Source organism: Ranitomeya imitator, chromosome 2 (assembly GCF_032444005.1).
Source record: "Ranitomeya imitator isolate aRanImi1 chromosome 2, aRanImi1.pri, whole genome shotgun sequence".
Lineage (NCBI taxonomy): Eukaryota > Metazoa > Chordata > Amphibia > Anura > Dendrobatidae > Ranitomeya > Ranitomeya imitator.
The window spans coordinates 385,034,636-385,052,057 of NC_091283.1; the positions used below are offsets into that span (position 1 = coordinate 385,034,636).

The 17,422-nt window shown below is 42.6% G+C and overlaps 2 protein-coding genes across 2 annotated transcripts in view; both read left to right on the forward strand.

The window, feature by feature from the left end:
- Positions 1-17,422, forward strand: part of LOC138664091 (zinc finger protein 84-like) — a 76,109-nt gene that overhangs the window by 52,445 nt on the left and 6,242 nt on the right. The gene's annotated exons all lie outside the window — the stretch shown is intronic.
- The window catches only part of LOC138664086 (oocyte zinc finger protein XlCOF8.4-like), a 30,139-nt gene that overhangs the window by 7,739 nt on the left and 4,978 nt on the right, over positions 1-17,422 (forward strand). The window contains exon 7 of the mRNA XM_069750516.1: positions 6,905-7,036. Coding sequence (XP_069606617.1) covers positions 6,905-7,002 — 98 coding nt within the window. The 3' untranslated portion in view covers positions 7,003-7,036. The remainder of the gene's footprint in view (positions 1-6,904; positions 7,037-17,422) is intronic.

The window sequence follows — 17,422 nt, forward strand, 5'->3', positions numbered from 1 at the left end:
CCTATGGGGCCATAAAGGTGCAGAGCATATATGGGGCACAGCATTATAAGGAGCACCTATGGGGCCATAAAGGTGCAGAGCATATAAGGGGCACAGCATTATAAGGAGCACCTATGGGGCCATAAAGGTGCAGAGCATATAAGGGGCACAGCATTATAAGGAGCATCTATGGGGCCATAAAGGTGCAGAGCATATATGGGGCACAGCATTCTAAGGAGCACCTATGGGGCCATAAAGGTGCAGAGCATATATGGGGCACAGCATTATAAGGAGCACCTATGGGGCCATAAAGGTGCAGAGCATATATGGGGCACAGCATTATAAGGAGCACCTATGGGGCCATAAAGGTGCAGAGCATATATGGGGCACAGCATTATAAGGAGCACCTATGGGGCCATAATCAAAGGTGCAGAGCATATATGGCACAGCATTATAAGGAGCATCTATGGGGCCATAATCAAAGGTGCAGAGCATATATGGCACAGCATTATAAGGAGCATCTATGGGGCCATAATCAACGGTGCAGAGCATTCTATATAGCACAGTTGTATATGGAGCATCTATGGGGCAATAATGAACGGTATGGAGCATCTATTTTTATTTTTGAAATTCACCGGTAAATGCTGCATTTTCTACCCTAGGCTTATACTCGAGTCAATAAGTTTTCCCAGTTTTTTGTGGCAAAATTAGGGGGGTCGGCTTATACTCGGGTCGGCTTATACTCGAGTATATACGGTATATATATATATATATATATATATATGTCAGTGAGACACATAAATATATGTATGTGTGTATATATATATATATATATATATATATATATATATATATATATATATATATATATATATATATATATTGGGGCAAAAAAGTATTTAGTCAGTCAGCAATAGTGCAAGTTCCACCACTTAAAAAGATGAGAGGCGTCTGTAATTTACATCATAGGTAGACCTCAACTATGGGAGACAAACTGAGAAAAAAAAATCCAGAAAATCACTGTCTGTTTTTTTAACATTTTATTTGCATATTATGGTGGAAAATAAGTATTTGGTCAGAAACAAAATTTCATCTCAATACTTTGTAATATATCCTTTGTTGGCAATGACAGAGGTCAAACGTTTTCTGTAAGTCTTCACAAGGTTGCCACACACTGTTGTTGGTATGTTGGCCCATTCCTCCATGCAGATCTCCTCTAGAGCAGTGATGTTTTTGGCTTTTCGCTTGGCAACACGGACTTTCAACTCCCTCCAAAGGTTTTCTATAGGGTTGAGATCTGGAGACTGGCTAGGCCACTCCAGGACCTTGAAATGCTTCTTACGAAGCCACTCCTTCGTTGCCCTGGCGGTGTGCTTTGGATCATTGTCATGTTGAAAGACCCAGCCACGTTTCATCTTCAATGCCCTTGCTGATGGAAGGAGGTTTGCACTCAAAATCTCACGATACATGGCCCCATTCATTCTTTCATGTACCCGGATCAGTCGTCCTGGCCCCTTTGCAGAGAAACAGGCCCAAAGCATGATGTTTCCACCACCATGCTTTACAGTAGATATGGTGTTTGATGGATGCAACTCAGTATTCTTTTTCCTCCAAACACGACAAGTTGTGTTTCTACCAAACAGTTCCAGTTTGGTTTCATCAGACCATAGGACATTCTCCCAAAACTCCTCTGGATCATCCAAATGCTCTCTAGCAAACTTCAGACGGGCCCGGACATGTACTGGCTTAAGCAGTGGGACACGTCTGGCACTGCAGGATCTGAGTCCATGGTGGCGTAGTGTGTTACTTATGGTAGGCCTTGTTACATTGGTCCCAGCTCTCTGCAGTTCATTCACTAGGTCCCCCCGCGTGGTTCTGGGATTTTTGCTCACCGTTCTTGTGGTCATTCTGACCCCACGGGGTGGGATTTTGCGTGGAGCCCCAGATTGAGGGAGATTATCAGTGGTCTTGTATGTCTTCCATTTTCTAATTATTGCTCCCACTGTTGATTTCTTCACTCCAAGCTGGTTGGCTATTGCAGATTCAGTCTTCCCAGCCTGGTGCAGGGCTACAATTTTGTTTCTGGTGTCCTTTGACAGCTCTTTGGTCTTCACCATAGTGGAGTTTGGAGTCAGACTGTTTGAGGGTGTGCACAGGTGTCTTTTTATACTGATAACAAGTTTAAACAGGTGCCATTACTACAGGTAATGAGTGGAGGAAAGAGGAGACTCTTAAAGAAGAAGTTACAGGTCTGTGAGAGCCAGAAATCTTGATTGTTTGTTTCTGACCAAATACTTATTTTCCACCATAATATGCAAATAAAATGATAAAAAAACAGACAATGTGATTTTCTGGATTTTTTTTTTCTCAGTTTGTCTCCCATAGTCTACCTATGATGTCAATTACAGACGCCTCTCATCTTTTTAAGTGGTGGAACTTGCACTATTGCTGACTGACTAAATACTTTTTTGCCCCACCGTATATATATATATACAGGTCTTCTCAAAAAATTAGCATATAGTGTTAAATTTCAATATTTACCATAATGTAATGATTACAATTAAACTTTCATATATTATAGATTCATTATCCACCAACTGAAATTTGTCAGGTCTTTTATTGTTTTAATACTGATGAATTTGGCATACAACTCCTGATAACCCAAAAAACCTGTCTCAATAAATTAGCATATTTCACCCATCCAATCAAATAAAAGTGTTTTTTAATAACAAACAAATAAACCAACAAATAATAATGTTCAGTTATGCACTCAATACTTGGTCGGGAATCCTTTGGCAGAAATGACTGCTTCAATGCGGCGTGGCATGGAGGCAATCAGCCTGTGACACTGCTGAGATGTTATGGAGGCCCAGGATGCTTCAATAGCGGCCTTAAGCTCATCCAGAGTGTTGGGTCTTGCGTCTCTCAACTTTCTCTTCACAATATCCCACAGATTCTCTATGGGGTTCAGGTCAGGAGAGTTGGCAGGCCAATTGAGCACAGTAATACCATGGTCAGTAAACCATTTACCAGTGGTTTTGGCACTGTGAGCAGGTGCCAGGTCGTGCTGAAAAATGAAATCTTCATCTCCATAAAGCATTTCAGCCGATGGAAGCATGAAGTGCTCCAAAATCTCCTGATAGCTAGCTGCATTGACCCTGCCCTTGATGAAACACAGTGGACCAACACCAGCAGCTGACATGGCACCCCACACCATCACTGACTGTGGGTACTTGACACTGGACTTCAGGCATTTTGGCATTTCCTTCTCCCCAGTCTTCCTCCAGACTCTGGCACCTTGATTTCCGAATGACATGCAAAATTTGCTTTCATCAGAAAAAAGTACTTGGGACCACTTAGCAACAGTCCAGTGCTGCTTCTCTGTAGCCCAGGTCAGGCGCCTCTGCCGCTGTTTATGGTTCAAAAGTGGCTTTACCTGGGGAATGCGGCACCTGTAGCCCATTTCCTGCACACGCCTGTGCACGGTGGCTCTGGATGTTTCCACACCAGACTCAGTCCACTGCTTCCTCAGGTTCCCCAAGGTCTGGAATCGGTCCTTCTCCACAATCTTCCTCAGGGTCCGGTCTCCTCTTCTCATTGTACAGCGTTTTCTGCCACATTGTTTCCTTCCAACAGACTTACCATTGAGGTGCCTTGATACAGCACTCTGGGAACAGCCTATTTGTTGAGAAATTTCTTTCTGGGTCTTACCCTCTTGCTTGAGGGTGTCAATGATGGCCTTCTTGACATCTGTCAGGTCGCTAGTCTTACCCATGATGGGGGTTTTGAGTAATGAACCAGGCAGGGAGTTTATAAAAGCCTCAGGTATCTTTTGCATGTGTTTAGAGTTAATTAGTTGATTCAGAAGATTAGGGTAATAGGTCGTTTAGAGAACCTTTTCTTGATATGCTAATTTATTGAGACAGGTTTTTTGGGTTATCAGGAGTTGTATGCCAAAATCATCAGTATTAAAACAATAAAAGACCTGACAAATTTCAGTTGGTGGATAATGAATCTATAATATATGAAAGTTTAATTGTAATCATTACATTATGGTAAATAATGAAATTTAACACTATATGCTAATTTTTTGAGAAGGACCTGTATATATATATATATATATATATATATACAGTTAGGGCCAGAAATATTTGGACAGTGACACAATTTTCGCGAGTTGGGCTCTGCATGCCACCACATTGGATTTGAAATGAAACCTCTACAACAGAATTCAAGTGCAGATTGTAACGTTTAATTTGAAGGGTTGAACAAAAATATCTGATAGAAAATGTAGGAATTGTACACATTTCTTTACAAACACTCCACATTTTAGGAGGTCAAAAGTAATTGGACAAATAAACATAACCCAAACAAAATATTTTTATTTTCAATATTTTGTTGCAAATCCTTTGGAGGCAATCACTGCCTTAAGTCTGGAACCCATGGACATCACCAAACGCTGGGTTTCTTCCTTCTTAATGCTTTGCCAGGCCTTTACAGCCGCAGCCTTCAGGTCTTGCTTGTTTGTGGGTCTTTCCGTCTTAAGTCTGGATTTGAGCAAGTGAAATGCATGCTCAATTGGGTTTAGATCTGGAGATTGACTTGGCCATTGCAGAATGTTCCACTTTTTGGCACTCATGAACTCCTGGGTAGCTTTGGCTGTATGCTTGGGGTCATTGTCCATCTGTACTATGAAGCGCCGTCCAATCAACTTTGCAGCATTTGGCTGAATCTGGGCTGAAAGTATATCCCGGTACACTTCAGAATTCATCCGGCTACTCTTGTCTGCTCTTATGTCATCAATAAACACAAGTGACCCAGTGCCATTGAAAGCCATGCATGCCCATGCCATCACGTTGCCTCCACCATGTTTTACAGAGGATGTGGTGTGCCTTGGATCATGTGCCGTTCCCTTTCTTCTCCAAACTTTTTTCTTCCCATCATTCTGGTACAGGTTGATCTTTGTCTCATCTGTCCATAGAATACTTTTCCAGAACTGAGCTGGCTTCTTGAGGTGTTTTTCTGCAAATTTAACTCTGGCCTGTCTATTTTTGGTATTGATGAATGGTTTGCATCTAGATGTGAACCCTTTGTATTTACTGTCATGGAGTCTTCTCTTTACTGTTGACTTAGAGACAGATACACCTACTTCACTGAGAGTGTTCTGGACTTCAGTTGATGTTGTGAACGGGTTCTTCTTCCCCCAATTAAGTATGCGGCGATCATCCACCACTGTTGTCGTCCGTGGACGCCCAGGCCTTTTTGAGTTCCCAAGCTCACCAGTCAATTCCTTTTTTCTCAGAATATACCCAACTGTTGATTTTGCTACTCCAAGCATGTCTGCTATCTCTCTGATGGATTTTTTCTTTTTTTTCAGCCTCAGGATGTTCTGCTTCACCTCAATTGAGAGTTCCTTTGACCGCATGTTGTCTGCTCACAGCAACAGCTTCCAAATGCAAAACCACACACCTGGAATCCACCCCTGACCTTTTAACTACTTCATTGATTACAGGTTAACGAGGGAGACGCCTTCAGAGTTAATTGCAGCCCTTAGAGTCCATTGTCCAATTACTTTTGGTCCCTTGAAAAAGAGGACGCTATGCATTACAGAGCTATGATTCCTAAACCCTTTCTCCGATTTGGATGTGGAAACTATCATATTGCAGCTGGGAGTGTGCACTTTCAGCCCATATCTAATATATAATTGCCTAGAATACTACTTCCTGCAATTTGTGCCAACTTCCGTGGCTTTGTCCGGAGCTAATGTCCGGAGCTAATGTCCGGAGCTAATGTGCGGAGATAATGTCCGGAGCTAATGTCCGGAGCTAATGTCCGGAGATAAGTGACGTCAACAGTGTCCAGTGTCTGATTGGTTGCCGCCTGCTGCGAGCGACCAATCAGAAACGTGCCGTACTGTGACACACTCCGCCCGCCATTTTGGTGTGATTTTTGAATTTTTACCTCACAGCAAGTTTCTACTGCGTGGAGGCGGGCCCAGTGACGTTGCTCTTCAAGCTCCTGCCGAATTTCGTCAAAAAAATGATAATACCATTTACCAAAACTATATATATTTAGTTGTGAAGTGGTTCAGTGACATTTTCACACCAATTTTGAACTTTTGTTTGGTGTTTTCTCCATATACTGCCTATTATTCACTGACTGTTATACTGAGAGACTGCCGTTTATTAACCTCTTCTTTGCCACATTGGGTATATTGCTCTATTATTTGCCACATAAGGACATTGTCCATTATTGCCCAGCAATTTCTCTGCAATATAAACTGCCTATTTATTAATATCTGCATTCCTGCAAAGAACTATTGCCTATTATTAACTGGCTATATTCCTACTACCTGACACTGCCTCTTATTAACCTGTTGTTTGCCACCACCACGCTTAAAGCTGTTTAGCTTAGCCAACATGAGCTCTAATAGTAAGGATACTAATGACACAGAGCCCAAAGCTGCTGATGGCGCACGTAAGATTAGGTCTGATAGAAAGTATACTAATAATGCAGAGCAAAAAGACGCCGATGCCGCACGTAAGAGCTACCGTGATGTAGTTGATGGGCATGCTTATATTAGCCCATCGGTGTACTATGAACGTTGATTTCTTAAATTTTACACTTCTGTAAAAATAAACACAAAAAATTTGGGTACACAAAAAGGCTTTTATTTCTGTTGTACCTATTAGAATTATTTAAAATGAAGGCTTAGCTAAGCCCAAGAGATGATTAAAAACGTTTCATACCAACCCATCAGATGTAAAATTACTGTGAAAATACCTGATGGGCACACAAGTATGCGCCAGTATGGGTACTAAGAGCCTTTCCACATAATAATGAAATATTTTAAAATGTCATAGAACATACCAATATACATAGTTATTGATACATATTATTTATTATTTACATTATTGTTCCTAAGCAAAGAACCGTTGTTGTGGCATTTGCCACAACACGCAAAGTTGTCGTCTGATGTCTTTCATCCCTCCCCTCATAAGCATGTTCATGGATCCTGTGTAACTGTACCTTAAATAACAAGAATTGTCAAGAGCTGGTGAGTGCAGCCATTTTTTGTTCTTTCTTACTATTATTTATTAATTGTATTATTCTTACATTTGAATAAATAAAGTATATATGGATTGTAGACTCCCGATTCTTTAGAATCGGGCTGCCATCTAGTTATATATATAATTGTATTTCTGAACATGTTTTTGTAAACAGCTAAAATAACTAAACTCGTGTCACTGTCCAAATATTTCTGGCCCTAACTGTATATATATATATATATATATATATATATATATATATATATATATATATATATATATATATATATATATATATATATATATCTATATATAATATTTCATACAGCGCTAGTTAGCAGAAAAGCCGGTAATTCAATTGCCGGCTTTTCCTATCTCCTTCTCAAACCTGACATGATATGAGACATGGTTTACATACAGTAAACCATCTCATATCCCTTATTTTATTACATATTCCTCTTTAGTAATGTAAGAAGTGTATGTGTGTCAAATTTGGTGGCTCTAGCTATTATATTAAAGGGTTAAATCGCGGAAAAAATTGACGTGGGCTCCCGCACAATTTTCTCCACCAGAGTGGTAAAGCCAGTGACTGAGGGCAGATATTAATATCCTGGAGAGGGTCCATGGTTATTGGCCCCCCTGGCTAAAAACATCGAAATGGTTAATAAAACACACACATTATTACAAAGTATTTTAATGAAATAAAGATACAGGTTGTTGTAATATTTTATTATACTCTTAATCCACCTGAAGACCCTTGTCACCTGAAACAAAGTTAAACAAAACAAACAACAATATTCCATACCTTCCGTCGTTCCGTCACGTCCCACGATGTAAATCCATCTGAAGGGGTTAAATCATTTTACACCCATGAGCTCTGCTAATGCAGCTGTGCTTGTGGCTGTAAAAATATGTGAATGAATGGATTGCAGGGGAAAGTACTGTAGTTACCTCGAGTCGCGGTGATGTGCCCTCTGCTGGATGTCCTCATATGATCTCGAGCGTGGGAAAATATTCTGAAAAGTTCCCATGCTCGAGTTCATATGAGGACATCCAGCAGAGGGCACATCACCGCGACTCGAGGTAACTACAGGTCATTCCCCTGCATTCCATTCATTCCCCGGGGTTTTACAGGCAGGGGCGGCTGCATTAGCAGGCTTCTGCTTGTAAAATTAGTTAACCCTTTCAGATGGATTTACAACGTGGGACAAGACAGAACGACGAAAGGTATGGAATATTGTTGTTTGTTTTGTTTAACTTTGTTTCAGGTGACAAGGGTCTTCAGGTGGATTAAGAATATAATAAAATATTACAACAACCTGTATCTTTATTTCATTAAAATACTTTGTAATATTGTGTGTGTTTTATTAACCATTTAATACTATTGGATTAATAATGAATAGGTGTCATAATTGACGCTTCTCCATTAATCTGACTTAATGTCACCTTACAATAGCAAGGTGACATTAACTCTTCATTACCCCATATCCCACCGCTACATGGGAATGGGAAGAGAGTGGCCAAGTGCCAGAATAGGCGCATCTTCCAGATGTGCCTTTTCTGGGGTGGCTGAATAATACCCTCTCCAGGCTATTAATATCTGCCCTCAGTCACTGGCTTTACCACTCTGGCGGAGAAAATTGTGCGGGAGCCCATGGCAATTTTTTCCGCGATTTAAACCTTTAATTTAATAGAGCCACCAAATTTGACACACATACACTTCTTACATTACTAAAGAGGAATATGTAATAAAATAAGGGATATGAGATGGTTTACTGTATGGAAACCATGTCTCATATTATGTTGGATTTGTGAAGGAGATAGGAAAAGCCGGCAATTGAATTACCGGCTTTTCTATAGAACACCGCTGCATATTTCTCGCAAGTCACACTGCTGGTCCGTGTGTAATCCGTATTTTTATCGCCCCATAGACTTTAATTGGCCATTTTTTTTTGCGCAATACGGTGACAAACGCAGCATGCTGCGATTTTCTACGGCCGTAGAAGACCGTATAATACGAATCAGTAAAATAAGGCTGATAGGAGCTGGACCATAAAGAATCATTGTACCGTGTGCAATCCGTATTTTCTGCACCTCTCATACGTCCGTAAAACTCGCTAGTGTGACACCGGCCTAAAAACCTCAAAACCATTCTTCTCTACATGCATAATATAACGTTATATACAGATATCATGCCAGAGCATTATAAGTGCTGAAAAGTACCTAGTAACTGAAGCGGGGGCACCACAAAAGGAAAGGGGATCCAACCAGGTCTATATGATACGCGTCGGGTCTCTGCTCCTCCTGTCGATACCCCCCCTGGCTGTATATAGGACTTGAACAGCTGTTATCAGGTACTCATTAACTGGTGCATAACTCCTATTGGATAGAATGTTGTCCTAAGGTATGGGTATTTCACCTGATATCCTTTGTAGTGCTGTTCATGCAGACATCCCATACTATACACATTATTAATAGCCGTTATAGAGTGTTTTGGGAGGGATCGTACAAGGAGGAGGGCTTTATTATGGGCCACTTGTTTATGTTTATAGGTCCTATGCGTGACCAATTTTAAATGTTTTTAATTGTGTGCCATGTGGTCATTTGTTTGTCCATAAGTGTTATTTCAATAAAGATTGTATTTTCTATATTCAATCCATTGCCTTGGGTGATCCCCGTTTATGGTCTATTTCTTGTTTTTGTTTCTTAACCCCTTCAAGACCCAGCCTATTTTGACCTTAAAGACCTTGCCGTTTTTTGCAATTCTGACCAGTGTCCCTTTATGAGGTAATAACTCAGGAACGCTTCAACGGATCCTAGCTGTTCTGAGATTGTTTTTTCGTGACATATTGGGCTTCATGTTAGTGGTAAATTTAGGTCAATAAATTCTGCATTTATTTGTGATAAACACGGAAATTTGGCGAAAATTTTGAAAATTTCGCAATTTTCACATTTTGAATTTTTATTCTGTTAAACCAGAGAGATATGTGACACAAAATAGTTAATAAATAACATTTCCCACATGTTTACTTTACATCAGCACAATTTTGGAAACAAAATTTTTTTTTGTTAGGAAGTTATAAGGGTTAAAATTCGACCAGCGATTTGTCATTTTTACAACGAAATTTACAAAACCATTTTTTTTAGGGACCACCTCACATTTGAAGTCAGTTTGAGGGGTCTATATGGCTGAAAATACCCAAAAGTGACACCATTCTAAAAACTGCACCCCTCAAGGTACTCAAAACCACATTCAAGAAGTTTATTAACCCTTCAGGTGCTTCACAGAAGCAGAAGCAACATGGAAGGAAAAAATGAACATTTAACTTTTTAGTCACAAAAATTATCTTTTAGCAACAATTTTTTTATTTTCCCAATGGTAAAAGGAGAAACTGAACCACGAAAGTTGTTGTCCAATTTGTCCTGAGTACGCTGATACCTCATATGTGGGGGTAAACCACTGTTTTGGCGCACGGCAGGGCTTGGAAGGGAAGGAGCGCCATTTGACTTTTTGAATCAAAAATTGGCTCCACTCTTTAGTGGACACCATGTCACGTTTGGAGAGCCCCCGTGTGCCTAAAAATTGGAGCTCCCCCACAAGTGACCCCATTTTGGAAACTAGACGCCCCAAGGAACTTATCTAGATGCATAGTGAGCACTTTGAACCCCCAGGTGCTTCACAAATTGATCCGTAAAAATGAAAAAGTACTTTTTTTTCGCAAAAAAATTCTTTTAGCCTCAATTTTTTCATTTTCACATGGGCAACAGGATAAAATGGATCCTAAAATGTGTTGGGCAATTTCTCCTGAGTACACCAATACCTCACATGTGGAGGTAAACCACTGTTTGGGCACATGGTAAGGCTCGGAAGGGAAGGAGCGCCATTTGACTTTTTGAATGAAAAATTATTTCCATCGTTAGCGGACACCATGTCGCGTTTGGATAGCTCCTGTGTGCCTAAACATTGGCGCTCCCCCACAAGTGACCCCATTTTGGAAACTAGACCCCCCAAGGAACTAATTTAGATGCCTAGTGAGCACTTTAAACCCTCAGGTGCTTCACAAATTGATCTGTAAAAATGAAAAAGTAATTTTTTTTCACAAAAAAATTCTTTTCGCCTCAATTTTTTCATTTTCACATGGGCAGTAGGATAAAATGGATCATAAAATTTGTTGGGCAATTTCTCCCGAGTACGCCGATACCTCATATGTGGGGGTAAACCACTGTTTGGGCACTCGGCAGGGCTCGGAAGAGAAGGCGCGCCATTTGACTTTTTGAATGGAAAATTAGCTCCAATTGTTAGCGGACACCATGTCGCGTTTGGGGAGCCCCTGTGTGCCTAAACATTGGAGCTCCCCCACAAGTGACCCCATTTTGGAAACTAGACCCCCCCAAGGAACTTATCTAGATGCATATTGAGCACTTTAAACCCCCAGGTGCTTCACAGAAGTTTATAACGCAGAGCCATGAAAATAAAAAATAATTTTTCTTTCCTCAAAAATGATTTTTTAGCCTGGAATTTCCTATTTTGCCAAGGATAATAGGAGAAATTGGACCCCAAATATTGTTGTCCAGTTTGTCCTGAGTACGCTGATACCCCATATGTGGGGGTAAACCACTGTTTGGGCGCACGGCAGGGCTCGGAAGGGATGGCACGCCATTTGGCTTTTTAAATGGAAAATTAGCTCCAATCATTAGCGGACACCATGTCACGTTTGGAGAGCCCCTGTGTGCCTAAACATTGGAGATCCCCCAGAAATGACACCATTTTAGAAACTAGACCCCCAAAGGAAGTAATCTAGATGTGTGGTGAGGACTTTGAACCCCCAAGTGCTTCACAGAAGTTTATAACGCAGAGCCATGAAAATAAAAAAAAAAATTATTTTCTCAAAAATGATCTTTTAGCCTGCAATTTTTTATTTTCCCAAGGGTAACAGGAGAAATTTGACCCCAAAAGTTGTTGTCCAGTTTCTCCTGAGTACGCTGATACCCCATATGTGGGGGTAAATCACTGTTTGGGCACATGCCGGGGCTCGGAAGTGAAGTAGTGACGTTTTGAAATGCAGACTTTGATGGAATGCTCTGTGGGCGTCACGTTGCGTTTGCAGAGCCCCTGATGTGGCTAAACAGTAGAAACCCCCCACAAGTGACCCCATTTTGGAAACTAGACCCCCAAAGGAACTTATCTAGATGTGTGGTGAGCACTTTGAACCCCCAAGTGCTTCATAGAAGTTTATAATGCAGAGCCGTGAAAATAATAAATACGTTTTCTTTCCTCAAAAATAATTATTTAGCCCAGAATTTTTTAATTTTCCCAAGGGTAACAGGAGAAATTTGACCCCAATATTTGTTGTCCAGTTTCTCCTGAGTACGGTGATACCCCATATGTGGGGGTAAACTACTGTTTGGGCACATGCCGGGGCTTGGAATTGAAGTAGTGACGTTTTGAAATGCAGACTTTGATGGAATGGTCTGCGGGCGTCACGTTGCGTTTGCAGAGCCCCTGATGTGCCTAAACAGTAGAAACCCCCCACAAGTGACCCCATTTTGGAAACTAGACCCTGAAAGGAACTTATCTAGATGTGTGGTGAGCACTTTAAACCCCCAAGTGCTTCATAGAAGTTTATAATGCAGAGCCGTGAAAATAATAAATACGTTTTCTTTCCTCAAAAATAATTATTTAGCCCAGAATTTTTTATTTTCCCAAGGGTTACAGGAGAAATTAGACCCCAAAAGTTGTTGTCCAGTTTCTCCTGAGTACGCTGATACCCCATATGTGGGGGTAAACCACTGTTTGGGCACACGTCGGGGCTCAGAAGGGAAGTAGTGACTTTTGAAATGCAGACTTTGATGGAATGGTCTGCGGGTGTCACGTTGCGTTTGCAGAGCCCCTGGTGTGCCTAAACAGTAGAAACCCCCCACAAGTGACCCCATTTTAGAAACTAGACCCCCCAAGGAACTTATCTAGATATGTGGTGAGCACTTTGAACCCCCAAGTGCTTCACAGACGTTTACAACGCAGAGCCGTGAAAATAAAAAATAATTTTTCTTTCCTCAAAAATTATGTTTTAGCAAGCATTTTTTTAGATTCACAAGGGTAACAGGAGAAATTGGACCCCAGTAATTGTTGCGCAGTTTGTCCTGAGTATGCTGGTACCCCATATGTGGGGGTAAACCACTGTTTGGGCACACGTCAGGGCTCGGAAGTGAGGGAGCACCATTTGACTTTTTGAATACGAGATTGGCTGGAATCAATGGTGGCGCCATGTTGCGTTTGGAGACCCCTGATGTGCCTAAACAGTGGAAACCCCTCAATTCTAACTCCAACACTAACCCCAACACACCCCTAACCCTAATCCCAACTGTAGCCATAATCCTAATCACAACCCTAACCCCAACACACCCCTAACCACAACACTAACCCCAACACACCCCTAACCCTAACCACAACCCTAATTCCAACCCTAACCCTAAGGCTATGTGCCCACGTTGCGGATTCGTGTGAGATATTTCCGCACCATTTTTGAAAAATCTGCGGGTAAAAGGCACTGCGTTTTACCTGCGGATTTTCCGTGGATTTCCAGTGTTTTTTGTGCGGATTTCACCTGCGGATTCCTATTGAGGAACAGGTGTAAAACGCTGCGGAATCCGCACAAAGAATTGACATGCTGCGGAAAATACAACGCAGCGTTTCCGCGCGGTATTTTCCGCACCATGGGCACAGCGGATTTGGTTTTTCATATGTTTACATGGTACTGTAAACCTGATGGAACACTGCTGCGAATCCGCAGCCAAATCCGCACCGTGTGCACATAGCCTAATTCTAAATGTATGTGCACACGCTGCGGAAAACGCTGCGGATCCGCAGCAGTTTCCCATGAGTGTACAGTTCAATGTAAACCTATGGGAAACAAAAATCGCTGTACACATGCTGCGGAAAAACTGCACGGAAACGCAGCGGTTTACATTCCGCAGCATGTCACTTCTTTGTGCGGATTCCGCAGCGGTTTTACAACTGCTCCAATAGAAAATCGCAATTGTAAAACCGCAGTGAAATGCGCAGAAAAAAACGCGGTAAATCCGCCATAAATCCGCAGCGGTTTAGCACTGCGGATTTATCAAATCCGCAGAGGACCAGAATACGTGTGCACATTCCTAACCCTAACCCTAGCCCTAACCCTAGCCCTACTCCTAACCCTAACCCTACCCCTAACCCTACCCCTACCCCTAGCCCTAACCTTAACCCTAACCCTACCCCTAACCCTAACCCTATTCTAACATTAGTGGAAAAAAAAAATTTCTTTATTTTTTTATTGTCCCTACCTATGGGGGTGACAAAGGGGGGGGGTCATTTATTATTTTTTTTATTTTGATCACTGAGATAGATTATATCTCAGTGATCAAAATGCACTTTGGAACGAATCTGCCGGCCGGCAGATTCGGCGGGCGCACTGCGCATGCGCCCGCCATTTTGGAAGATGGCGGCGCCCGGGAGAAGACGGACGGGACCACGGCTGGATCGGTAAGTATGATAGGGGGGGGGGGATCGGAGCACGGGGGGGAGAATCGGAGCGCGGGAGGGGTGGAACGGAGCGCGGGGGGCGTGGAACGGAGCACGGGGGGCTGGAACGGAGCACGGGGGGGTGGAACGGAGCACGGGGTGGGGGTGGATCGGAGTGCAGGGGGGGTGATTGGAGCACGGGGGGGTGATTGGAGCACGGGGGGAGCGGACACGAGCACGGGGGGGAGCGGAGCACAGGGCGGAGGGGAGCCGGAGCAGTGTACCGGCCAGATCGGGGGGCTGGGGGGGCGATCGGTGGGGTGGGGTGGGGGCACATTAGTATTTCCAGCCATGGCCGATGATATTTCAGCATCGGCCATGGCTGGATTGTAATATTTCACCCGTTATAATGGGTGAAATATTACAAATCGCTCTGATTGGCAGTTTCACTTTCAACAGCCAATCAGAGCGATCGTAGCCACGAGGGGGTGAAGCCACCCCCCCTGGGCTAAACTACCACTCCCCCTGTCCCTGCAGATCGGGTGAAATGGGAGTTAACCCTTTCACCCGATCTGCAGGGACGCGATCTTTCCATGACGCCGCATAGGCGTCATGGGTCGGAATGGCACCGACTTTCATGACGCCTACGTGGCGTCAAAGGTCGGGAAGGGGTTAAAGTGCTGAAAAGTAATCACCAGAGATTTCTAACTATAAAATAATTTTCAAAAATTATACAAAATCATCACAGTAAATATGGACATATGTTGTGTCCCTGTAATTGTAGCAACATGTACAATATGATATGATTTATGGTGATCTGTAAATAGCGTGAATAAAAATGACATCTTTGTTTACATTCATCTACTATATAATTGTCTAAGGGGTACTTCCGTCTTTCTGTTTGTCTTTCTGTCAGTCTCCAACTTCCGTCACGTAAATCCTGCATTGCTGATTAAACTCACCAGCTGCCTATCCTGGCTGCCGCGAACAATCAGTGACGGGCACAGTCCGGCCGAGAATTAGTCCCTCCCTACTCCCCTGCAGTCAGTGCCCAGCGCCCGCTTTATACTCCCCTCCAGTCAGCGCTCACACAGGGTTAATGCCAGCATTAATGGACCGCGTTATGCCGCGGGTAACACACTCCGTTAACGCTGCTATTAACCCTGTGTGTCCCCAACTTTTTACTATTGATGCTGCCTATGCAGTAAGCAGCATCAATAGTAAAAAGATGTCATGTTAAAAATAATAAAAAAGCAAATATCCTGCTATTCTCACCTTCCGTAGTCCACCGAGGCTCGCGCATCTGCCGCCATCTTCCGTTCCCAGAGATGCTTTGCGAAATTACCCAGAAGACTTAGTGGTCTGGGTAATTTCGCAATGCATCCTGGGAACCGAAGATGGCGGGAGCCGCGCGCGCATCGGGACAGCTCCGCTGGATCCCGGCGGGTGAGTATATAACCATTTTTTATTTTAATTATTTTTTTTAACAGGGATATGGTGCCCACACTGCTATATACTACCTGGCCACTGTTAGATACCATGTGGGCTGTGTTATATACCGCATGGGCTGTGCTATATATTACGTGGCCAGTGTTATATACTATGTGGGCAGTGTTATATACTGTTTGGGCTGTGTTATATACTGCGTGGCCACTGTTATATACTGCGTAGCCTGTATTAACGCAACGGGTATTCTACAATATGTATGTATGTATATAACAGCCAAATAGTATATAGCACAGGCCACGTAGTATTTGTCTGCTATATACTACATGGCTCCTATATACTACGTGGCCTGTGCTATATGCTATGTGGTAGGGCCGGACTGGGACTAAAATTCAGCCCTAGCATTTGAAGTTACACAGGCCCACTTGTCACATGGTGACTGTATAATATCTTTGTACACTTGTAGGCAGGGCCGGTTTTAGGCAAAGTGGGGCCCTAGGCAAAGTTTAAAATGGGGCCTCAAATGCTAACATATTGCAAATCACACAGAAGCATTTCGGGTTGTATTTACAAGCGCTGAGTCCAGGCCGCTAAATGAGATTGATCGACAATACTGAAGTTGTTCAACACTTGTTTCCCGACCTCTTTCCACCAGCTGAGGAATAATGATGGGACAGAACGATCACTAATATAGATCACTAAGGCTATTTTCACACTTCTATTTTTTTGCCTCCATCGCAATCCGTCGTTATGGCAAAAAAAACGGATCTTGCAAATGTGCCCACAGGATCCGTTTTTTGCCATACACTTTGGATAACGGATTGCGACGGATTGGCCACACGTCGCATCCGTCGTGCGACGGATGCGTCGTGTTTTAGCGGTCTGCCGTGACAAAAAAATATTCAATGTAACGTTTTTTTGTCCGTCAGAACCGCCATTTCCGACCGCACATGCGCAGCCGGAACTCCGTTCCCTCCTCCCCACTCATCACAATACGCAGCGGATGCGTTGTAAAACTGCATCCGCTGCCCACGTTGTGCTACAGTTTACATCGGCGATATGCTGCTGAGAACAATGATTTTTGTTCCAGCAAAAACAATCTGAATATGCAGCATTTTACTTGTTTAGTAAAATACACCCCATAGTCCTCCATATATTATAATGTGCTCCACAGTCCTCCATATAGTATAATACACTCCACACTCCCTATAGTCCTCCATATATTAAAAAACACTGCTTAGTCCTCCACATAGTATAATACACTCCTCATAGTCCTCCATATAGCATAATACACTCCTCATAGTGCTCCGTATAGTATAATGCACTGCCATAGTCATCCATGTAGTAGAATTCACTTCAAGTATAATGCACCCCATAGTTCTTCATATAGTATAACGTATTCCCCATAGTCTTCGATACAGTATAATGCAGCCCACATATAGTATAA